The sequence below is a fragment of the Gavia stellata genome, chromosome 24 (genome assembly GCF_030936135.1).
Source record: "Gavia stellata isolate bGavSte3 chromosome 24, bGavSte3.hap2, whole genome shotgun sequence".
Lineage (NCBI taxonomy): Eukaryota > Metazoa > Chordata > Aves > Gaviiformes > Gaviidae > Gavia > Gavia stellata.
Genome location: NC_082617.1, coordinates 2,740,909 through 2,765,744, shown reverse-complemented (window position 1 = coordinate 2,765,744; position 24,836 = coordinate 2,740,909). Strand labels below are relative to the sequence as shown.

The 24,836-nt window shown below is 45.7% G+C and overlaps 1 protein-coding gene across 1 annotated transcript in view; it reads right to left on the bottom strand.

The window, feature by feature from the left end:
- The window catches only part of LOC104259140 (discoidin domain-containing receptor 2), a 33,280-nt gene extending 9,914 nt beyond the window's left edge, over positions 1 to 23,366 (bottom strand). The window contains exons 1-11 of the mRNA XM_009814455.2: positions 23,294 to 23,366; positions 18,849 to 18,951; positions 16,398 to 16,626; positions 12,437 to 12,584; positions 12,123 to 12,228; positions 8,926 to 9,112; positions 5,411 to 5,657; positions 4,300 to 4,392; positions 3,614 to 3,771; positions 3,176 to 3,371; positions 1,711 to 1,955 (exon numbers count right to left, since the gene is read on the bottom strand). Coding sequence (XP_009812757.1) covers positions 1,711 to 1,955; positions 3,176 to 3,371; positions 3,614 to 3,771; positions 4,300 to 4,392; positions 5,411 to 5,657; positions 8,926 to 9,112; positions 12,123 to 12,228; positions 12,437 to 12,584; positions 16,398 to 16,626; positions 18,849 to 18,951; positions 23,294 to 23,357 — 1,776 coding nt within the window. The 5' untranslated portion in view covers positions 23,358 to 23,366. The remainder of the gene's footprint in view (positions 1 to 1,710; positions 1,956 to 3,175; positions 3,372 to 3,613; positions 3,772 to 4,299; positions 4,393 to 5,410; positions 5,658 to 8,925; positions 9,113 to 12,122; positions 12,229 to 12,436; positions 12,585 to 16,397; positions 16,627 to 18,848; positions 18,952 to 23,293) is intronic.
- Between the last annotated feature and the right edge of the window lie 1,470 nt (positions 23,367 to 24,836).

Here is a 24,836-nt window from a genome sequence, read left to right as displayed (position 1 = left end):
GAAGAAAGGACCAAGAACTTATGTGACAAGCATGGTGAGGAGAAAAAGGAGACAACATAGAAAATGGGACAAACCCACAGAAGAGAAACAAGAGTACAAAGATGCTGCTGCAGCTACATGGAGAATGAAATCGACTGTGGTGAAAGTACAGTCACGAGAGTAGGAACAGGAAAGAGAGCCCCGGTACTAAGCACATGTATTACAACCACAGGTAACGTGCCACTGAGTCCAGGGAGTGGATGGTTAGGAGCAAGGAAGAAAAAAGATTGAAGGGGAAGAAAGGTCTGAGTGGAGAGGTGAAAAAAGCAATGAGCCACGTTGCTAGAAGCGAGACTGCACACTAAGCCAGAGCAGTGGAGCAGAGCATATGATGATGACCTCTTTGGTAAAGACTAAAGAGGTGGGAAGGAGAGACAGGAGAATGCAATGCAGCACATTTGCAGAAGTGAGGGAAAGGGCCTGTGATGCGAGGAGAGGAACAGGCTCTGAATCAATCTCCAAGGAAAATAGAGATGGGAGAGCCTGCCTGCTGCTGTTTGACAACACAAAGGAGGAGGAGGAAGAGAAGGCTTTGACAGTTATTAGAAGGAGTGGAACAAGAGAGGGAAGGAGAAACCAGAAACAAAACAATGAGAAAAAAAAGCCTCTCTCTCACTTTTGGAGCACAGCCCAAGAAAGGGCAGGATCCAGGCAATAGCAGAAGGGGCTACACTGACAGCCAGGTGAAGAAGCTGAGGATGTCAGCACCTTCCCCATACACAGAGTGATCCAGAAAAAAGTGAGGGGGACAGGGAAGAGGCTGAGGTAGGAAAGGTGTGCTGTCAGAAGGAAGGAACTATAAAGATGGACACATCACAGAGGAGGAAGTAGTCAGTAAAGAGCTGTGCTTTGCCAAAATGTAGTAGACAGGTAGAATAAGGCTGCAAGTGAGCAAAAGCTGGAAAAAAAAAAAGAGACAGTGGAAGAGTGGGAGCAGGAGAGGGGAAGACCTGCTTAGTAGGGAACTAGGGATAGTGTGGAAATTAAGCAGGGAGAGAAAAAAAGGCAAGGTGGAAACATTCACAGCTTGAAAGGAGCTCAAGGAGTAAAGAGAAAGCTTGGCAGATGACAGATGCATGTATCGTGCTGCCTGAGGCTTCTGACACAAACTGGGGCTTGAGCAAGCAGCAGTGCTAGAGAATATGTGAGGGCACCACAGTGCTTGTGAAATGCCTGTCTTTGCTGGGGTCAGTGTGCAGAGCTCCACCAAACCTCCACCTGCTAATGTGAAAGCTGTTTTTACAGCTAGGATCAATCTGTCTTTGCTGGAGTCACTGCTAGAGTTTTCAAACTCACATGCCCAAAGGTGGGTGACAGCCATCACATGTTTGATATGTCCATGGAAGATTGTTAAACAGTCTGAACTCACATCCCCAGGCCTTTTGTAGGGCTGTAAATGGGGATACAGACAGTGAACAAAAAAGTTCACAAAGCTCATCTGTTGAGAAAGGCTCATGTGGTACCAAGCAGCAGCCTCAAAGGTGCAGAATGGGGCTCTCTGAAGCCTATCATCAGCTTTCCCCAACAGCAAAGACATGTATTAAATAAAATACTGGTATCCAGGTCCCTCAGCCCCCAAATATGCAGCAGTGCCAGAGAGGCAGCTCAGAAGTTTCACTGTGCCAGGCACCTCCCTTCTATTGAAGGAAGTGTAGAAGAGAATGGCTGTACCTCTCCAAACTGTCCTTCTCCCAGCTTCTCCTTGAGTCGTAGCTGCTGCCGTGGGAATTCACCCACTGAGATGTCCTTCTTGGTAAGTGAATCCACAGTGAGGGCTGGGACCGCGTACATGTTGTTGCCGGTCACACCTTGCAGGTGGACGATATCTGTTTCGGCGTAGTGAGGAACGTTGTTCTGAAAGCCTTGGTGAGGAGTGGACTTGGTCAGGTCGGGCTCAGCATAGTCCCCACTGCACACTAAGGGGAAACCAAAGACAGGTGGAGTCAGAGTCACTCACTCCTTTAAAATCAGTATGGCCTGGCTTCCAATCCTCTCGATTCTGCAGACCTCTGGGAATTTGGCCTAGCTGCACACCTACTACCTCAGACCAAGGTACACCCAGATGGAATACTCTCCTTCGTTTTAACTAGGGCTTAAACCAGAGCAAGCCACACTTCTGCAGACACCAGAGTACCTGTGAGGTGCCAGTGAATTCATCTTGAACAGCTGCCTCTCTATCCAGTTATGAGAGCTAAAATTCTTGCCCAGACATGGAGGCATGAGTCTAAAGTGATTTCCTGTTTCATCCTAAATATGATCTGTTCCCCTTACCTGATGCAGGGATGTTGTTTGCAACATCAAGCTTGCTCTGGATTCACTTCTGCAACAAGAACTGATCAGGGTCTCTGTTTTCCATGTACTCTGTTAGCATGCTATGCTATCTCTTACAGCTTATTCACCTAAATATAATGGCCTAACTCTTTATAATTAGCTCCCTGGATGGTCAGTACAACACAGAACTTTTGTTCTGCTTCAAATTCACATCCTGACTCAATCTAAATCAGTCTCCCTGTGTAGTATAGTGCTGGATCTTAGCAACTTGTTGGTGCTTGAGGAATGCAGCACTGCTCTTCCATTCATTAATCAGCACTGCCATCACTGAGCACTATTGGAAACGTTCCCTTCTACATGCGTTCCCTTCTGTGTGCATCCAAAAGCTCCCCAGGGGCTGGAAGCCAGTGCACCATGGACAATTCTTTGCTCCATTTCCCCCTGCTTTTTCTAAGGGAATTTCAAAGAGCCCATGCTCTTTGCTAAAGGTCTTCTCCACCAGCCAGTCTGGACAGACCACGAGTGCTGCAGGCAGCGACTCCACTGCCCAGGGGCTGATGAGACACAGGATGTGTGATTGCCAAAACCAGCTCCTGAAAGATGACCTGTCTAACATATAAACCAAGTCTTTGAAGAGAACAATAAAAGGCCACCACCCTCTAGTGGGGCTGGTGCTCCATCTGCCAAAGTTACGTACTAAAAAGTTTCAGAGCTCCAGAACGTTGTCTTAGATCCCTGGGTTAGTATTGTATTGCACAGGAGTCAGAGAAGATCACTTAGACACTGAGAAGTGGCACATTTTAATATCTGAAAGAAATGATAAAAGAATAAACACATAACTTCTGGTGACTGACAATTACATTACCTGAATCCTCTGCACTTTGGGAGAGCTCTGGAAGCTTTTGGAGCAGCGTAGCTGGCTGGTGATATTCCAAATCCAGTGGGAAAGCACGTTCATAGGTGGGATTTGACTGGTGGATCTGCGTCTGGTTGTTGGCAATGGTGTAGCTGTAGAAGGAGAGGCGAACTGTGGCATCCTCCTCCAGGATTCGACGTGGGGCCTGCAAAATAGAGAAAGAAAAACGCTGAAGCGATGCTCAGTTGTTAAGTAACATATTGGCTGCAACCACAGCAATTTCCAGTAACAGCTTGGATAGGGCTGGCATCCTCCCCTGCTGTGAGAGCAGAGTTTTAGCTACTCTATGGAGCTGGGGAAACCATGTGCTTTCCACACAATTCTGAGCTCATTAGGGTTAATGCTTAGTATTGAAGTTGTGTCTGCAAAACAGCCCCATTGTATTACCTTTTCCAACCTTTTTTGAACATATTGCTTCCAAAGAATAATGATTATAATCATCAGGAGCAGAAGAATAATAGCCACAAGGCAGCCCACGAGGATGGAGGTATTGGAGTCATCTGCTTTCTCTCCTATCCAGGTGCTGGTTACAGAAGATGTGGTTTCTGCAATCATAGAGGAATGAAGAAGAATCTGGAGTTAACAAAGCACAGGTTGTTATCTGTGCTGGCTAACTTCCTGCATGTCCCCTCCTACAGTCCGGTGCAGAAAAGATCTTAGGCAGCTTCCTGAGCATTAACATTAGCTGCATTCACATTTTGCTCTTATCAGAAATTCTCATTTTGGAGGCTCACAGCTAAGAATTGTGCAGAGGACTTCTGCAGTCAAAGACTGTTCTTAGCATTGGAACAGATTCCTGTAAGGGACCCATGTTAGAGCAGACAGTTTTCAGAGTTTCACTGGTTGCGTATACACCTTCAGCCCACTTGCTCTGAGGCAGCCTCAGACAGCTAATGGAAGAAGAAATAGCTGAGGCTCGGAGGACTGCAAGATGGAGCCCTGTGCATGAGGGCAATAACCAGGCCATACCCAGATCTCCAGAAATGGAGGGAGAGACCAGGTTAACTATGATGTTACTGTGAAATCCCCTGACACTTGAGCCCTTGGCATGGCTAAGCGACAGAAGTCCTTACCCCAGGTCCCCTCAGTAACGTTGCACTCTGTTTCCTGGAGATCTGTTGTGCTTGTGGCTACCGTAACGAAATTAGGATTCACGCTCTCCATGTCTGTGGAAGGGAAGGGAAGGTGTCAGTCCAACAATCTCTGTGCTCCTGCCAGAGGTCAGTGCAATCCTAACCACCACTCCTGCCTTCCCAAGCAGGACTGTGCTGAGACCCACGCAGCAGATCACGAAGAGCAGGAGCAGAGATACCTGCTCACTCAGCACTTCCCAGCACACCTACAGGAAAGAGCCTCTGTGTTGAGCAGCGAGTACATCCTGACCTGGCAGCAAACCGCCAGCGGGTGCAGGATGCTTCCCTGAGCTTGGCCAGACACAGGGGATTGGAGCAAGAGCTTTTTTTTTTTCCATTTTAGCATAATTATAAGAATCACAATCCCAGGCTAGACAAAGAGTCTGCCTAGCCCCACATGTGACAGAGGGTAGCCAGGAAGGTCTGCTATCAGCAAGAGAAGCAGCAAGCCGCAATCAGAGCTCCTTCCCTAGGAATGCCCTCTCACTATAGTGGATTAGGGACCTTCAAGTAGGAAGCTATAGCCAGATCATTTCACTGTCAGTGCTGGTGGTTTTCTCCAGGACTCTTGTCTATTCCCTTCTAGAGTCTTTTAAAGCACCTCAGGGCACTGACTTCTGTGTCATAGTCAAGACTTCAGGAGAAAAAAAAGAAAGTCAGCCTCTTATTTTTCATGATCTGCCAACTTGATCATCATCTGTAGATATACTTAAGTTATTCATAACAATATACTTGGTAAAAAAAAGTAAAAATCAACCCCATAAGCAGCAGGCAACTCTCTCAAGAAGAAGAAATACTCTGTAGTCCAATTTTTGGTTGCACTTCTGCACATGTGCATTAGTATCAGCCTGAAAAGAATCCACTGTAGGCAGGACCTTTCTGCCTCTGCACTGCCCTTCCAACCCTCTCAGTGCTTCTACTACCTCCTCTTTCCTATCGTGCAGCCCCACAGTGCACTACGCTTGTGTTAACCCCACATGTCCTGCACCTCCACACCATCTCTTCTGCTCTCTGTGCCTCGCCAGATCTGCTTGACCAGAGGAATACTGACCTGACTGGAAGGAAATCTCGCTCATCATCATCCAGGTGTCAGCAAAGTAGAAGCGGCAAAGTATGGCTTTACCTACGCGCTGATTGAGGGGGACAGTCACAAACCTAGCGCTAGGGTTTTTGTCATCTAAGACAGTTGCCACTCCAACAGGTTCGGACTCCCAGTCTGCAATCAGGCGTGGTTTGAACAGACACTCCACCTTCTGGAAGATCTTCACCCCCTTGGAAAACATGTTGTTACAATGCACCTAGGAAGAAGAGAACACATCAATCAGACAGGAGGAAGATTTACTGAAACCTAAATCAAGCCCCAGGGATTTTCTGTTCATGAAGATTTTCTATTTCTAGTATCTCCCTGTATGAATACTCCTAACCCAGAATGAGTGGCTTGTTCCAGTATAGCTTCATCCACTTGTAGTGTGCAGTGAGAACATTTGTGCAAAAAGTGATTCTGAAATAGCTCTTAACTTTACATGCAAAAGCTACATTAATGGTCAAATTTTGGCAGGCTCTTCAAAAGGCCCATATTAAACAAACCCTGTACTAATTTAAAGCCTCACAGACCAATTCTCCTTGAACATATATCCTGAGGGGAAAGAAAAACCACACTTAGGCTCTAGCCTCTTTTAGAAAGCCTTCAGCATCTGCAGTCTAAGCTAATTTCTTCAAAAAAAAAAATGGTACAAGCTCAAGAAAATATTCCCCTGACACCCCTGACATACAGCAGCTCTTCTGCTGTGGTTGCACCTTGAAGACAACTGAGGATTTAAGTTTTAAGAAAACCATCATGTAAGCCTGCATCCATCAGCCTTTCCTGGTGGCTCATCATCAGGTTGTCCCAGCTGCAATGGCACCACTGGTTTAGCTAATGACGCTGGAATTTAAACTGCAATCACTATGCTGCCAAGCTAACACCTCACTAAAACAAAGGCATCCTCTCTCATCTCTGAGTTACAGCTCCACATAGCCTGCTTTCAGGCTGACTTCACACCTCCGTATTTGGGAGGTTTGTTTTACCCTCCCAAAAGCTGGTAGCAACTTTCCCCCTTCCTGCTCTTGGGCTGCACCCAAACCAAGAGGCTCCAGAACAAAAGTGACATCTCCACCTTCCTGGATTGCGGCACTGCAGACTCATCAACACCAAAAACCTGGCGCTCTTCCCAGGCCTCCAGCACTTCCAAAGGAAGCGGGCTTTGAAGAGGGACAAGGCTTGTAAGGACCCTTTATATCGTTCCACTGTCTTTCTTCAATGCAAATCTCACCCTGTGCCTTTTTAAACAAACATGACAGTAAGTTCTGCCATGCACTCCTGAAGGTCTGGACCACAGTATCTTGGCACTGTGGCCAGTGACCAGGAACCAGAAGGAATAAGGTGACCCTTAAAGCCTTCAGGATCCCTCAGTCTACTCCATTTTCATAGCCATGGTGGTCCGACCTTCCCTAGCAACTCTAGAAATTATTTCCTAATGACTGGGGAGTATTAGCAACTGTGACAACAACAGTTTCCAAACTAAGTGCAGCATGGAACCGTATTAATTGCTTGGCCTCTGCGAGGTCTTGCAGTGAATAGCAGTGAAGCAGTAATGAGGATGACAGGCCTGATGAGCAGTAAAAAGACAAAAGAAGAGTATTTGCATATAATTAGGAACAGATGAAGCTTAGACAATGCTATTCCATAAGGAGATATAGTCAACCATAACAAGGCAGGAAAGCTTAACACCTGCAATATACGATTTGTGCCATGTTTGGACAGGAGTTGGACATGTTCACATCTTGGAATGATACAGAGACACTTTCTATTCCAAACACCGCCTACTAATGTCCAATTTTATAATATGCAAACCTAAGTAATTTGCAATGCAGCTGCAATATTTGCTCACATTTATTTTTAATACTTTCTTGGATACTGGGAAAGCTCAGAAAACTGGAATAAAGCTAACAGGTATGAAGATACAAAAAGTTATTTACAGATCACCTAGCCTGTACAAAATAAATGCAAAGCTGAAACAGGCAACATTCAATAAAGAATGAAAAATAATTTATGCTAATCAATACAGCTTTATAAAGAAATACTAAATGAAGTAGCTATTTTCATGCATGAGCTTGTGTGTTTGGTTGATCAGGATCGCTATGTTTACCTAATAGATTGTTATAAGGCATTTGATTTACTCATTATAACATCTGACTCCAATTAGCATAGTATGAACTCATGAATTGTATTAATTTGATTAAAGACTTTCAACTAGTAAGTCTTACAAATTTTAAGGCACAAATCATTCCTCTGTAGGTGTTTTTCTAGCAGGAATGTATTCCTAGCTCAAGGTTATTTACTACCTTTTTCAGTGATCTGAAAAAGACAGCAGAATCACCAGCAATAAATTAAATTGGGGAAAAAAAAAAATGAAAGTTTCCTCAAATAATCTGAGCTGAACAGGTTTTCGGGACTGACTCATTTCAGGGTAGTAAACTCAGGAACAAAATCTAAGCGATGCTTTCTACACTGGACTTCGATCCTGGACACTAATAACTTTTAGCATGATACCAAAGTCTTAATGAACACTGGCTCCCTCTCCATTGGCTAGGAGGACCAATATGATCACAAGATTCATGAACAAAGAAGAATTGTCCAACAGCAGGAAATTGGTACCATTCTTTTATGTGGTTTGATAGAAAGCCCGCATCCAGTTCCAGTTTCTATACCTCCAGAAGAGTAACAGCAAAGAAAGAAAGGATTGGAAGATAGCTACAAAAATGACCCTGGATCTCACAGGGAAGGCACTGAGAAGTTCAGCCAACTTAGTTTACTGAAGCAAAGATTAAGAGAGTGGTTTAATCACAGTGTAGAAGCAGGAAAATTTCTGAGAAGCAGGACTCCTATTTTTGCCAGCAAAAGCAGGCTAAGAGCCAATGGTTGCAAGTTAAAAATAGACAAAATAAAACTAGGGTAAGTAACCACCAAAACAATTTACTTAAGGATGTGGTGGGTTCTCCTTCATTTGAAATCTCTACAAAAGCCACCAATCCTTTTTAAAAGATTCTGCTGTTTACTATAGACTCAAAAAGTTCAGCTCATCCTTTTCCCTGTGTGTTTAAGTAATTTCCCACAGCACAAGCATAGCTCGAGGCATCCAAAGAAATTTTTGGTCAAAATGGAAGCACAACTGCATTCCTTCAACGCACGGGTCAGGCGGGCGCTAGACAGTAAGCAGCCTACATCCTAAATCCATCTCAGTTGCCAACAGTGGCTGCCTAACCACTGCTTCAGGTGTCTGCTTGTTACTCCTTCAAGCCAAATACTGAAAGGAGTTTGTCTGAGCTCTGGAAAGACAAGTGCTCCCCTGCTTCACCTTTCTACGTTGCGAACTTGGGACATCTGCTAAAATTCTGCCTCTGGTGGGCCCTGCTGTTGGGGACCTTATTTCCTCCTGCTTTGGGAACAGGACCCAAAGGGGTAACCTGGAAGAACCCAGACCCAAAGCCTGCCCCAGGCTGCTGGAAAGGGACAACGCTGACTACCTTCATGGAGGTGAAGTTCCGCGGTCGGTCAAACTGGAACTCCATTTCAACAGAGCCTGTGCTGAAGCTCTCGTTCTTCCAGCCAACATAGTCATAGCCTGGCCACACACGGTACTGGTGGCTCTGCGTGAAGTCGTCCAGTCCTAGCACGCCATCCGTCAGCTGGCCCAGACCGCCGTACAAGTGCCTAGCAAGAAAGAACCAACTGTTAGGCAGAAATAACACCCAGGAGAGCTCAAACGTGAAAGCACATGGGTCCTCCAACTGATACCAGGAAAACATTAGTTTACTTACTCTTAACCCATCCTGGACGAGAACTCATTCCCTGTTCTTATGCAACATCACCTTTATTTTGTTCAGGCTAGGCTTTTAAAACCTTTCCCTGCTTGGGAAAATGCAGAAGTTTTTGCATTGATATCAAGCACTGACAGCAAAGCCAAGCTACAAGCAGAGTCTCTTGAGAATGAAAACTGAGACTACAGAAAATGACACTGTATGCTCTCCAAACAGAGAGCTTTAATTGCAGCATTTCACCATGGAACTGCATGGGAGGAACACTGCTCCATCCTGCCCTGGGGGAACCAGTGGGGAAAGTTTTGCAGGCAGGCACAGAAAAGCAGGAAAGAGAACAGTGAGACCACGGGCAGCTCACCCAGCCACAGCCAGTTCTAACTGGCATTACTTCTGGCATTGCTCCTTGGGCAAGAGAGCGTTATCGGCTCCGTTTCCAAGGTTGATCAGACTCTTTGCCCAGGACCCTGCCTCATTCCACTTTCTATGCAAGAGTGCAGAGCCTACTACACAGTTTTCCAGTACTGTCCCAGAGTAGAAGATGCCAGATGTGGTACACTTCTGACCCACCTGCCTTCTGGGAGCTATCCCTGCCATGTCCCTTGTCCTATAGCAGGGAAAGTGCAAACAGTTCAGCTGTGTTAGCGCCTGAACTTGCTCCCTGGACCTGTTTCATTCAGCTACCTCGAGGCAGTCTTTGTAACCCAGGCTAGGCTGCTGCTACATACACTGAAGGTCCCCAAGTCCATGCCAGGTGAGCCCTCCTGTCACTAGGATTTGCACAGGTATGCATGCCTCTGAACTCCCAAACAGGATTAGCAGCTGGAAGAGGCAGACTCCTGCTTCCAGCCAGTCAGGTACATGACAAGTGAAGGGACAAGAGGAAACAGCCACAAGTTGTGCCAGGGGAGGTTTAGGCTGGATATTAGGAAAAACTTCTTCACTGGAAGGGTTGTCAGACATTGGAACAGGCTCCCCAGGGAGGTGGTGGAGTCACCATCCCTGGAGGTGTTTAAAAGACGTGTGGATGAGGCGCTTAGGGACACGGTTTAGTGGTGGACTTGGCAGGGTTAGGTTTATGGTTGGACTTGATGATCTTCAAGGTCTTTTCCAACCTAAATGATTCTATGATTCTATGACCTAGAGGTTAAGTAGTTTGAAAGACTCCTTGCTTAGCACATTGGGTCTTGTACCTGCATCTGTAGCTCCCTGACACTCCCCAGCAAACCCAGCTTCCTAAGTTAGTGCTGGACAGCTAAGTGCAACACCTACACCTTTCTGCACATAACCCACTCCCTTTGTTTTTTATAAATATCCAATCCCTACTCTATCAATGCAGCTTGAAAGCATCAGGTATTAACATATAAAAACATTGTTGCCTGATATCTTGCAACACCCTACAAGCATGAAGAATGTACTTTCGAACCCCTTATTTTAACCTCCAGCGTGATAAAACACAAATACATTTACAAAAATCACCTCTAAGCATAAAAAAAAATTATAGGCAACAGTAAAAATTTTCAGGAAGTTAATGAGAACTGAAACAGGACATACAATAAAAGCACCTTAAGTCAATGGATGACACCAGGTCCCTGAAAAGACACTGTCAGATCACTCATTAGGCACACTCCTGCACGGGCAGGGATATGCTGTGTCAAGAGGATACCCACGCCCAAGTTTGTCTGATGTTTCAAGCCGTTGAAACACACTCAAATCTATATTTACAGCAAAGAAAGTGGTCACACTAAATGTCTGAAAGTTCAGACAGTTACTTAACATTTCAGATACAGACTCTTAACGAACTCTCCTTCCACGAGAGTCAACTAGTGGGTAAAAAAGAGACACCTCAAAATGTGAATAACATGGCACCCTACCTAACTAATCTCAGTGATGTGAAAAATTAACAGACCTTGTAATGAGCTGTCAAAATCCAGTTACTTTAGGCTTTTTGACTCCAAATTGGAAAAGCATCATACCCTAGAAATCTTTACAGTGAGTAATCAGCCACCTTCCTCTCATACCACATCGGCAGTAGTGCCTCTGCTGACCTGGAGCTTCTCACAGGGAGTGATGCAGTTTTCCAAGTTGTTTCAAGTCCATCAGAGCTCTGTTTTCAAAAACAGTATCTCAAATCTGTCCAGAAGCTCACAGGTATCAAGTGCAGGCCTAGAGTTCAGGTGTTGCACACTTTCACGGATGCCCAGTTTACCCTGGAGACCTCCTGCAACAGTTTAAGATGCAGTCTGCTAGAGAATGCATTTCAGATATCAAACTGCAGAAGCAACAAAGGCAATGAAGAGGGCAAGGACCTTCATCTGCTCCAGGGACACTGGGACTCCACAGGTAGAAGGTCCAGCCAGCTCTCCCACTCCAATCTGGGGCAACAGAAGAGTAGCAGCAGCTGATGACCTGCAGTATCAACAACAGCTTAAGGCTATACCTGAGCCAACAAAGAAACCAGTGCAATGAATGGTCACAGAGACCACGAGCAATGAGGGCTTTAAGGCAATGAGACACATCAGGACTGTGTCATCACATCATGTCAAGATGGAAGCTATGAACAAAGACAGCACTTAGCTGTATAAGGACACACTCTTCTCTTTAAAGAGAAGCAACAACAACTTGCAATAACAAAAAAATTATTTCTTTCCTGCCAGCCTTTGTCAGCTGGAGGAAGTGAATCTGATGCATCCTGAGCCCATGCCTTCCTTTAAAAGGAGCAACTAACAACATGTCAAAGGGCCTGGAACAACGATGCCATGATGCTTTGGAGAACTAGTAGGCTAACTTGCAGCTCTGGAGGTCTCAAACAAGTGTTTGGGATACAAGACACTAGTGACAGGGTAAGCAGGAAAGAAGAGATAATTTGCACAGTGACCAAGAGAGAACAGGACAACTTCTCCCACCTGCGCTCCTGGTAGCCATCATAGGTCGAGTCATTCAGATAAACGATGGGGAAGCCAGGAGCCGCTATTGTCCCTCCTTCAGGGATGCTATAGGATGCCAAACCATCTAAAAAAGAAGGCCATATACCTCAGAAATACAGCAGCAGCAGCCTTCCATAACCTCTGTCCATATGATCCTTTTATTTATGCTGTGGACCAACAGAAGCAGTTCCATGGGCCTGGGATTCCCTCTGCATACGTGGGGACGCAGGTGGGTCCCAGCCAGCGTTGTGTAAGGACTATTTCCAGTGACAGGCATAGAAATTGCTACTTACCATACCAGACGCAGCCATAGAGCTCCACCCTCATACAGACAGTCATTGGCATTTCCGTCACAGGAATGACCCGGATAAAACGTGCAATGATGGGAGGCCGAAGATCTTTCAAGACCACGTCATAAGTATCAATGTTGCCTTGGATCACCTGGAGAAGAGAGCTCCTTATCAGTAACTTCTCCCTATTGTGCAGTTAATATGAACAGCGGTGTACTTGTACCCTATCATCTGAGACTGGGGAGCGTTCCCATGCAGTATCTGCAGAGGATTAGCTGCTGCTGCTCCCCTCCTCCTACCTGGTGCATGGCTTACAGGGTGAAGGGTGCTGCCATTTCACCTCCTGTCCACTGCAGACCCACAGCAGGCAGTACTCTGAGGGAGAGGAGAAAGGCAAGCAGGAGATGAATGTACACGTGGAGATGAACGTACACGTGGACTATAGGTTTCAGAGAGCTCCAGTTACTAGTATGTAACCTCTCTTCAAGTGAGCCTCCACGTACACTCTAACAGCAGGTAACTGAGCACTTGCCCTCATCACTAGTTACCTGGTGGAGGGTCCTGATATCCTTTTTCTACAAGCCAACAAAATTCCAGAGGTGCTGCAGCGTTTGGGGAATGAAGATGCAAGCAGCTGCACAGCAGATGTCTTGAACTGAAGCGTTCAGCATTGCCACAGTCAGACCATCCTGCTGATGTGCAGTCTGATACAGCAAGGACTTTCACCCTCCCCTTCCCCTCAGTTTCAATACGGTTCTGGGAACAGTCCACTATTTTGACAGTCAGTGTGACGGAAACAGATGAAGCCATCAATCCCCCAGCAGTGGACACAATGTGCCTAAGAGATTTTTTTGAAAGGATATGGACCTATGGAAACAGAATAAGAACACTTTTGATATCAAAAGTCTGAATTGTAAGTGTGAGGGCTCCTGTTCAAAGATGTTATGGGTGAGAAGGATGAATCAGAGACTAAGGTTACTCAAAAGACCACATGGATTGCAATTGTTGATGTACAGGCAATTTAAAAGATGAGAGAGGCCAAAAAGGGAGCAGAAAGGTTGCTTCCTCTTCATGGCAGCAGGGAAGAGCTCCAGAGAGTGAATGTAGCTGGAGAGTCCACTGAGAAGTGAAAGACCTTATTGTACCACAAAAGGAAGCCACTCAGAAGACTGCATCCCCCTGAAGAGCGAGTCATATCTGGTGGTCTTCTGGACTGCACCAGGATAGCTGTGAAACAGCTTCCCGCACCTGGTTGGACAGCTCCACAAAGGTGCACAGTCCCAGGAGCTGACCAAAGAAAACAGAAGAAAAGCCAAAAAGTAAGCTCGCTTCCTCATCCTCTTCAGCTCCTCAAGAGGCTTTTAACTTGCAGCCTCTTAAGATCCCGCTTCCTAGGAAAAACACCCATGAATTCTCCCAGTGAAGCAGGGACACATAAATAATCCTTGACTTCAGGAACCAAGTGATAGTGATTAACCCTTTCAGCTGTCAGATGGCCTAAGACAGGAGACCTGGAAGCCATCTAAGCTGGCTCCCCAAGACCTTGCTGATAGGAGATAAAACCCAAGAGGAGACAAAGTATGGCAGAATACCCCACACCTTCATATAGGAGTTGAACAGATCCTCTGGAGTTATCATTTGCTGGGGAATCTTTGGGGTGGCAGATATGTCAAGCCAAAATGTGTTACATGGACAGAGTAAGAGGAAAAAACCTTCAGCCATCCCCCTCAGAAAAGGTACCTTTGCACCAGCTCTGTACTGGAAGAGCTGACATTTTTGCCTGTCCTGCATGAACATCTTCTGAGAAGCAAAAGAGAAGATGCACTTTGCATAGCACCTCCACAAGGTGGGGTTGCTGCTGTTGAGCACACTTAGTTTCTCAGGGCCAAAAACCCAGTGATCAGCTGTGTGTGGAACAAACTCAGCTCCAGTTTCCAGTCCCGGCCACTACTGATGCCAATCAGTGTTCCCAACAACATCAGGAATGAAGTGGTACTGCTGGCAAACAACTGGAGATGGCTGATGCCAGAAGCTGATGAGAGACCGGGACTCAACATTGCTGCACTATGCGACATTAGTGCCAACCGAGAGCACCATCCTTAACTGGTGTCAGAGACAAGGGGACAGCAACCTGACCCTTTGCCTTTACTGATCAAAATTAGAGCTGGTGGTGACTTTCCTGGTGAAGAGCAGCATGTGCTACATATCTGATGATGCAACATCCTGTGAGATCTGAAACTTAAAAGCACAGTGAAGGGGTTGGGTTTTGGGGGTGGTTTTGGGGTTTTTTTTTGTTTTTTCCCCCTGAAACCGTTCATCTGATCTCCTTGGACAGAGACATGCCAGGACTGGCTCACATAGTCACACTCTGAAATCTCAGTGACAGGGAACTGCAGGACTGGAAGAGGCCTCCTAACGGATACAAATAAGTAGATTAGGATCTTGCACCTCCATCTGCACCTCATTCCAAGACTTGAATGATTTTACAGGACATTTTTACCAAATTTTTTGACCAGACAGCAGTGCTTTTGAAATACAGATTCACTAATGGATACTGGTGACACATTTTGAAAAGTATGTTTTATGGAAGGTCATTTTAGAGAGGAGCTGAAAGGGCAGGAATTGCACCCCATTGTGTATGTCATGTCCAGAACAGCAGGAGCAGAGGAGCAGAAGCATCTTCTCTAAGGATACCAGGAGGGAAAACTTTTTGGTCTCATGTGATGGGGAACAGGTACACACACTGACAGAATATATGTGGACTTCCACATACACAGAATAGAATAGAGGATGACTCAAATTATAGCATCATACTCAGCTGAATACATGCTCATTACCTTATTATGGCCTAAGAGGGAGATCTTGCAAAAATTGAGCCATACTAAGTTGTAACACTTGGCACTAACATAGTCCTGAGTGCCCAAGAACACTGCTCTGCACAGGACTGGGGTGGGAGACAAAAAGCATTTAGCTGCTTGTGGACATGTAACCAATTGATTTCTGATATAACTCGAGATGCAGACAGACTTCACCTAAGAAAGTACCAACGAAGAACAGTTAGCCCCACGGAGTTTAAACGTCCCCTCCTCTCCTGCAAACACAGCATTTGTAGCACACACCAAAATGTGACGGTTGGGCAAGATAATGGTAACAGCCAAATAGCAGATCAAAGGTCTGAGTGAGCAAATAATTCATTAACAAGCTAGAAGCTATTACCTAACACTGCAATACAGACCCCACTGTGACTTCCAAAGCACCCCCATTACTAGAAGACATCACCACACACAGCACTCTTCTAGTCTGGCTTAGGTCTTCAGACTCCACAAGCCAGCCAGAGGCAGGGTGATCAGGTCAGGCAAACTGCAGATGACAGAAGGGGATTCCTGCCCAGGGGAAGTTTAATAAAGGCTTACGAACACGACCAGAGCAGAGCCAGTGCTGAGCTGCATGCTCAAGTCTGGAGATAGCAGGAGACAACTGTGGTGAGCAGGGAAGCCTCTTTTGAGTGTGTGTGCTCAGCACATTGCCTACCCTCTAAATTCTCTCCTCCTCATTGCTCCCTACATTAAACACCGCTATGAGGCATCCAGAAACTCATCTCCATTCCCTGCCACCCCCTCTTTTTTTTTTTTTAATCACAAAGCAGGTATCTGCTTTGCAGCTTCCAATTTAGAAGCAAGTGTCTGTCTGGTAGAGATGTTTTGAACATGGACAGAATGGTAGCGAAAAGCCACAGTTTTCAGTCATGGCAATGGCTGGGATTTGGGGGATCAGATCAGGCGAAGAAACAGTCCAACATCACAGCAAACACAGAACTAAGGCAGAGGATGCTGAATGCCTGACAGAGAAGAGTCAGGATAAAGTACGATGCACTAGGCAGTACCTCAAGGATGTGCCTTCTACAGTCTAGTTCTCTGTGACTTGACTTCTCCGTGCTCCACGATTCAGTTCCTATTACACTCACCTTCCTGCCCTGACGATCTTTCCAGGAGATCCAGCGCTCTCCATTGCGGCTGTAGTCAATTCGGTAAGCACGGGCAAATTCTTTGCCTGTGGCACGGGCATGCCGTCCCTGAGTCCCAATCAAGGTGATGAAAAAGAGCTTGTGCAGGTCAATTTGAAGGAACTGTACATCTTCTGGTTGCAACAAGCCAGCCGGGCACCAGGCTCCATCCCCCTCTTCCCTTTGTAACCTGAGGGGAAAACCACAGCCATTAAAAAATGTCACTTCCAAGGATCCAGCTTTCCCAGTAACTGTGGAAAGAAACCAAATCAGTAAGTGAGACCTGACAGCTGGCTACCAAATACCTCTCCCCTTTGGGGTGATGGTCGACTGAGACTTATCAGAGCCCTGTAGCCAGTTTTGCCCTGTTCAGAACAACACCCTCAGTCTTGGATATCTTTCATTAACTGTTAGAAGTAACTTCTTTCCCAGGCACATACTTTCGTGTTGATCAGAAACAACTATGCCACTCAGTAGGTAATTGCACGCTGCGTGCTTTGTAGCACCTTGCTGGCAAAGTGCACGCTCGCTTCTCCTAAACCCCATACAGCAAGGCCTGAATCTCTGCTTGACTACCTCCTACAGCTCTAACAATCACAAAGAGGAGCTATCTTAAAAATACATTTCAGAAAGAAAAGCTCTGCCCATCTACAAATTATTCTGGGTCATCTCAACACATCTTTCACTTTTCGTTCAATCAGCAGAGCTGCTTGTGCAGGGCACTGCTAGGCATATGATGTGAAGGTCTTTGCTTTAAAGTTGAACACTGTGGCACCAGCTGCAAAGATTAAAGCTTTTATCCTTGGAGCTCGAGCAGAGTGCTGTAGCAATCAGCAGGTGGAGCCACTGAAGGAAACACTGCCTTACCTTGGCTTCTGTAGGTTCAGCTGTGCAAGTCACAAGGCAGTGAGAGTTTTAAATACAAAAAACTTACCCAGACACAAAAAGACCATATGGGCATTTTAGCAACAGCTATTTCTTAGCCAACAGCAAGCCCTTGAAGTGCCCTTGTCTTTCGGACAGCTATCCCATCTCTAACTGATGGGATTGGTGAGTGCCAACCCCCCTGCATCAAGGAAGGCAGTACTCAGAAGGAGATGCTGAAGGTCAAGGCACAGGCTAGAGAAGATTTTTGTCGCAGGCTGGTCAGCTGTTTGTGCAAACCTTTCTCATGGTGAAGTGGCAAGTAGAAGAAGTTATAAGAAAGGCAGGAAGGGCGACTGAAATAACAGGGACAGACATCCACATATGACAACTATGACCTCTAACAAAATGAGGTCAGCTAGAGCATGCCTTCATGTCTTCACCCTGTGGACATCCAGCTGCCCTAGCAAAGAGATGATGATAACAGATGGTAAGTGATGCCTGAAGTATTTGCAGAACTGGAGATAGGCCATACTTTGGAGAACAAAATAAGTCTCTCAGCTTTCAGACCTACAGGCTTGTTCAAACTCCATTGAAACACATGACACTGAACATCTTTGGTCTACCACAGACTAAGGAAAAAAAAAATAAACCAAGCACTAGAAGAATTTTATGATTTTGGACTGCCCAAATTAATCATAAAAAATTTAAGTATCATAGTTAACCTAAATTCATATCTGACTTGCACCAAAACTACAGGAATGCTTGATATCATCATTATAAACAATTCTAAGGAAACTTACATTTGTAAGTATTTCACAAATCATCAGTTAGTAGCTTTGAGAGAAATGAAATGACAAAAAAATGAAAAGCCAAGCTTGTGAGAAAGACTGTACTACTGCTTGACATTGAAAGAAAATAATTTAGCTGCTTTTTAACAGTTCCTTAACTCTGCAGTTTTCAGGTTTTTGAGTCAAAGTGGACACAGCCCATTTCCTCAATAGGATGCTGTTGAAAAGTTCATCCTCGTAAATGATTTCCTATAATTTAGTTTAAAGCGCTCCACAAGAATCCCAGGGGCACTGTCCCTAGCTGACCTGTAAGTCACAAATCCATTAGAGATTTATTCACAGAACTATAGGAAGATGAGGGTTGGAAGCAACCTCTGGAAGCTTCTAGTCCAATCTCCTGCTCACAACAGGGCTAAGTCCAAAGCTGCAGTGTGTTGCTCAAGGCCTTGTACAGCCAAGTCCTGAACATCTCCAAACACTGAGACATCACCACCTCTCTGGGTACCTGTCCCACCACTTCATTCTCTTGGGGAAGGATTTTTTTTTCTTGAGTCAGAATTTCCTGTATTACAGCTCGTGACCATGACCATTGCCTCTTGGTCTTTCACTATGCACTAATTAGATTTACTATGGAAGCAGTGAACAAGCTAAGCAATCAGGTTTCTTTAAGGGCGAGGGAACTTCTTCCTCAATCACATATTGGATATCTAGAAGAAGAAAAAAAAAAGATTACATTTTTTGCCAGAGATTAACCTACCGTGCATACTGGGGTCCTGTGGAATCGTACCACTGGCTGGAAGCAGTGATGTCTTCATCTCGTATCGTCCCTTCATGCATACCCAAAGGGTAACGGCATATAGCTGAAAATGGGAACACAAGCAAGTTAAAAAAAAAAAAGAGGTCAGTACCAATTCTTTCTAAGTCACCAGACAAGTTTAATTAAAAGACTATCATGCCTAGGGAATAAACATGGTAATGATAAAATAGAGAATGCAAATAAAAAGGATGAAATACTTCGTAATTACCATAAACTGAAATTATAAGTAATGAAATACACTCACAGTTAGTATCATTCAGCAGAGTCCTGGCAAGGCAAAAACTTTACAAAGAAACATTTTAAGAACATGAAATCCAAAACCATACTAGTGTTACTGGTTGCATGGCCCTATTTTACAATGAAAAATTATTTATCAATAATGATGCAACCTAAAAAGGAAGCATTTGTTAAAGATTTTTCTTCTTCTGGAATGAACTGGATGCTTGACTTGCATTCAAATAGGAACAATTATTATTTTCACCAGTTCAGTAACAAGTGAGAAGTTAAACAGCTTCTATTACAGATGACTAGACTAGCTTATGGAAACATCTGCTCTGTCGTGTCACTGCAGGTTAGAGCTTACATCTGAGCACAAGCCCCTGACCATCCACACTGCCCCATCCTGGTCTGTTCCCTGCCTCCAGCCTCGAGTGAAGCAAGCATTTCTCTCCGGGCATGAGAAGACTCTCAAACTTGGCGCCTCCAGGGAGTACAGACACAACTGGCTCAAGCCACAGAGCTCTACAAGCTCAATACAGCTCAATACACCAAAGACAGTGCAGATGTAGCTTACAAATCCAAGCTGGCCAAGCTCTCTCCCCTGACACAAGTTTTTAAACATGTCTTGGAATATTAGAGATGCTTCAGAAAACTCAAAAGCTTCATGTATTCATTAAGGCTCAGTATTCAAAACAGGCAAGCACGATATTTTTGTCAGACTGACATCAACAGCAGATTAAAAAGAAAGTTGTATGGGATTAAATAATGAAACAATTAAAAGACAAAAACATAGTCAACAGCAAATCCCAGAAAAAAAGGAAATGGACTTTCCTACAGATTTTTGGTCTTTGTCCTCTGAGCTCACAGCAGCCCCACCACAACAGCCCCAGCTCCTCCCCTGTCTGCAGTGACACAGGCAAGTGCCAGCACATGCTCCAGTCACTCCCGAGTGGCATGCGTGTCGGCTGGCATCCCCACAGCTACGCTGCCTGCTGCCGTATCAGCAGTCCTGCCCGCCTTTCCCTGAGCGAGGGCACTGCCTCAGGGGTCTTCCTCATTTCCGTATCTCAGGACTGCTACCCTTCTACCAAACCTGGATAAAGGTGTTCACCAGCTTCAGAAGCTACAAGAAAAGACAGAGGCATGAAACCCACCTTGTTGTTACCACCACAGAGAATAAACAACCGCAGGCGGAATAACTACCTGACAGATTTCAATGTAGAAATGTTTGCAAACAGAGGTTGTTTCAATAGAGTTCGGCTGCAGCTGTTGTCAGGCACAGTACCAATGAGCATGTGATGTTCTATATATTCCTAAATAACCTTGCAAAGGAGATGGGTGGTGAGATGACAATGTTTGCTGATGATACCAGATTATTTAATATAGAAAAAAGCAAATTATGGGAACACATACAAAACAAACCAGAAAACACCATGACACCACTGTCTGTATTCATGGCCAGATGCCAGTCAGATATGGAATAGAGCTCTTACTCTGCCTTTTGATGGGAGAATGAAGGAGAAGGCAACACAGATGATGCAAAAGGAAAGATCAGCAGCCTCGTCATTACAAAAGAGGTTACTGAAGCGAAGTATGACAAAGATCATTTATATCCTGAACAATTACTCACTGTCTCAAAATACCAGAACCAGGAGGCATCAAAAGATCAGGTAGCAGAATTCAAAAACAACATATGCATCCTTAATCTATTAAACACTCCAAATGCCAAAAGGTTCACATGGGTCCAAAAATCAGCTAGACAAACTCACAGCTACCACAGGCAAATACACAAGTGCTAGCTCAGAACGCTCCTAAGCGGCAGACTGCAGCGAGCCGAGAGCGTACCTGGGGTAAAGCACCGCCGGGTGCTTGCCCATCTGTGCACTCTTCCAGAAGCAGCAGGAATGGGACCCTACTAGAGTCAGGACACCAAGCTGGATGGGCCTCTGGTCTCATCCAGAACATGCATATGTCTGAGGTTTCTTAAGAGGTCTGTTTACAGAAGAATTCACTGGGAGGCAGCTGGTGTCTGGCTGGGATCCGGCATGATGACTGTGGCTGCTGAAAGCCAACCAAGGGCTCTAACCCTGCTCTGATACTGAACAGTAAGTTTAGTAAACCAAACTAGCCTCGACTGTCTTCACTCTTACCTGTCCCACCACAGACCAGTACAATCTGATCTATTGCTGGAAAGCTAGTATGTTGCTGAACTATGGGTCATTATCCGAAGATTTTTCCAAAAGGGTTGAGTTGTCACCTGAAAGCAGAAAGTGTTTTTGTGTTTCTGCAGCGGGACTCCTGTCTGGTCACACCTTACTTAAAAGGTCAAGTGCACACCCTACAGCAATGCCAGATGGAGAGCTAGCTAGTTGGGAAAGACTCTGGGGGACTGGGACTTACTGCAATCCTGAACAAAGAACTCATTAGTTCACAAACTCACGGCTGGCAGATGGAAGCCAGAGGGGCCCTTGCATCGAGGGATGCACTCTGTGGGTGGCTGTGGCTCTCACCAAAACAAGCAGCATGACACTCTCACCAAAATGCACATCCTCTTGAGCAAAACCATTCTTAGCTTCTGTTTAGGTGCCACCAGGACTCCTGCTCAGACATCCCTGACCCTTTACTACACGCTCAGGGACACACTCACCTGTCATGCAGACAGGATACAGGGAGGCTCAGAAAAATGTCACAGCTCACCTCTGTTAATGAGGTCAAACAACTGATGCTGGGCAAAAGGACTGCACAGGATCCTTCCTACACAGGTCTGAAGTTATCCACAAAGCAGCCCCTTTGGTTTAACAGGCAATGCAGGAGGTGCTCCAGACCACTCCTGGAGCAGATCAGGAGGCCAAGATAATCAGTGGAGCCTGTGGGCATCACAACCGAGGAGCATCGGCTGGGCTGTGGGTGTGCTGGAGGCTGGGTGGGAACAGGGCACAGCCCCTTGGGACAGAGAGGCTGCTGAGCAGCTGTGGGAGCCGAGAACACAAAGCTGCTTGAGGAAGTCACAGGCAGAACTGAAAAGTGCGAGCAAAGCTACATGCCTGCTTCCTGGTGGCAAAGATTACTGCAGGAGAGTGGGACCACAGCCCTACGCTCAGCGCCCACCCTACATCCCAGGATCCTGTGGTGGGGGAAGCTATTCCCGCACCTTAGGATGTGCTAACTTCTGTACTTACCACCACCACAAGGGATCTGCATGTGACTGACCCTCTAGCTGCTGTCTTCCCTCTTCTTCCACTAGTTTTAACCATCAGAACCAGATGGCAACCCCATGAGTGCCAGCTGAGCTCCCCCACAAGCTTTACTTCACCTCTGTGTGGTTGCAGCACAACCTCAAACCTCTGCAGAGATCCACAGGCCAGAGCAAGGTCGGAGCCAGACACAGTCAAAGGGCTCCACCAAACAAAGCCGGACCCAGCAGAGCAAACAAAGGCCCTCAGGGTAGCGCTGCTGCCTCACCACACCTTTGGCCAAGCTGAAAAAGGATTAGACTCACTTATTTCACAGACTGTTTCCAGCTCAAACCACCTCATTACGGGAATTTTTTGCAATATATTGCAGACCATTATCTTACTCATCTCCATCATGATTATAACTTGCCAAATGCTGTAGGATAAGAGGTCATGCCCTCCACAGGGACTCATAGGCTCGTATCCTTCTCTCTACCCTAGCTTTGTGCCAGGTAGGGTTTTCTACCTTTCCTTCCACACCTCTCTCTCCAGAACCTCTCTTGCTGACTGGAGAGCTACAGCTTATGCTTTGCTAACTGGTAATTTACTTTCCACAGTGAGCACAGTATCTCTGAGCCAGTCTAAAGCCAGGTCTGTGCTGCAGGCTACATGGTCAAATTGATGACGAGATAATCAGAGCTCAAAACAGGCCTGCTGAGAGCATGGACTCTCTGGGTGGGCAGAGAAAGGAGTACATCCATGCGCCTGAGCCCTCCTGGGACCGTCAGGAGAGGTGTTTCACTCCAGTACAGCTGTCAAGTAAGACCAGCCAACTCAGTCCAGAGGAGGACATTCAGGGACTAAGTTAGCGATTACGTTTACGTGCATTCGTTATGTTTATATGCATTCACCATGAGAGGGCAAAGAAAGGCTGAGAACAAACATATGAAAGGTGGAAGATTAGAGTCCTCTCCCAGCCTGGCAGCTCCCTACCAGGGTTGACTTCGGTGCCAGATGGCCTAGGCAGTGAGGCCAACAGTAGCATGCAGAAGATCATGGTAGCAATCGGAGGCGCTGCGCAGGGTCAGATGGGCGCGAGTCCTTCAAAGACAGCAGCTGCCATCTACATTTCTGAAAGACAAAGCAAAGAGAGAAGATGAGAGTCCTCCAAATACAGGACTTCTCTGTGCTGCAGACTTGCTATATTGTCATTGCCTCGTGATGGGTTGGGCAATCTTCCATGCTTTCAAGAGTGTCCTGACCTCAACCCTACTCTGACCCATCACCTGATCAGAGGCTTAGTGAAAAACTAATGATTGCCTGACTACCCATACCAGCTCTAAAGCTATTAATGTAATTCAGCTTTTAGGAGCTCAGCTGCCATGACAACTGTGCAGACATATTCTCTTAACTGCTCTTAAACAAGTCCAATGCAAAGTAATCTCTCCCCCATCGATTCTTCACTTTTCTTATTATATTAACAAGTACTGAAGATGTATCTACAATGAACCTGGATAGTCCAACCAGGCTCCCCAAGTGGGGCTTATCCACCCAATGCACACCTCTATCTGCACCAGCTGGCTACTCCAAGTAGCCAAGTGGGCCCTCTGGAACTTGTCACACAACCTTAAGATAAAGGTCTAAAACAGGGCGAGAATAATCTCTCCCTACATGTCCACACTGCTGCCAAGAGAGCATGTGCACTCACACATGCGAGCACACTTAATTTCCTGTTTGGAAACAAGGAAAATAGCAAAGGGCTTAAACATTGGCAATTTCAGTGGAAAGCCATGATAACACCTAAAGGAACACAAGGTCATATCAGCAGTTATGTGAATTCTTTGTGTCCTACAAAGAGCCTCGGGAGGTTCCCATCCTGGAAGATAGCTTTACAGAGGCAGGTTAGAGGCTCTGCCTCGTATTGAAATGTCAGGCAAAAAGAAAACAGAACAAATCAATAAATGGAAAGTTGCCAGGACCAGAGGGTGTTTGCTCAAGAATCCTCAGAGTGGTAGTAAAAAGGCAAAACTGAATGTTAGGATTTGTTAGTAAAGGAAGAGAGGATAAAAAAGGGACCATCGCTATGCCAGTGCGTACATGTACGCAAGAGCGTCAGATGCCGTTAGCTCAGAGATTTGTAACAAAAGGCTGTATTTTTTCCACCCAACATAATTAAACTGTACAAGTCACAGCCGTGAGTTGCTGTGGATACCAAAACAATTGGATATATTCACAACAGAAAGATACACCATGGCTTCTTAAATCCGAAGGTAAAACTTTTGGCTCAGGAAATCCCCCAGCCGCAGATTGCTAGACGCCCAGAAGCTAAATCAGGGTTAGAATCACTGAGGCTTGCCCTGTTTTTATTCTCTTTCCTAAGGATTTGCTACTGGCCATTGTCCCTGCTGGATTCCGTCAGAAAAGATGGCTCTGAGCCTGAAAAACAACTAAGGGCCTTCTTGGGAAAAGAGCCAAATGCTCATGCAGGACGGGAAACTAATGATCAGCGGATACTGCCCGGTGGTGCTGTGCCCAG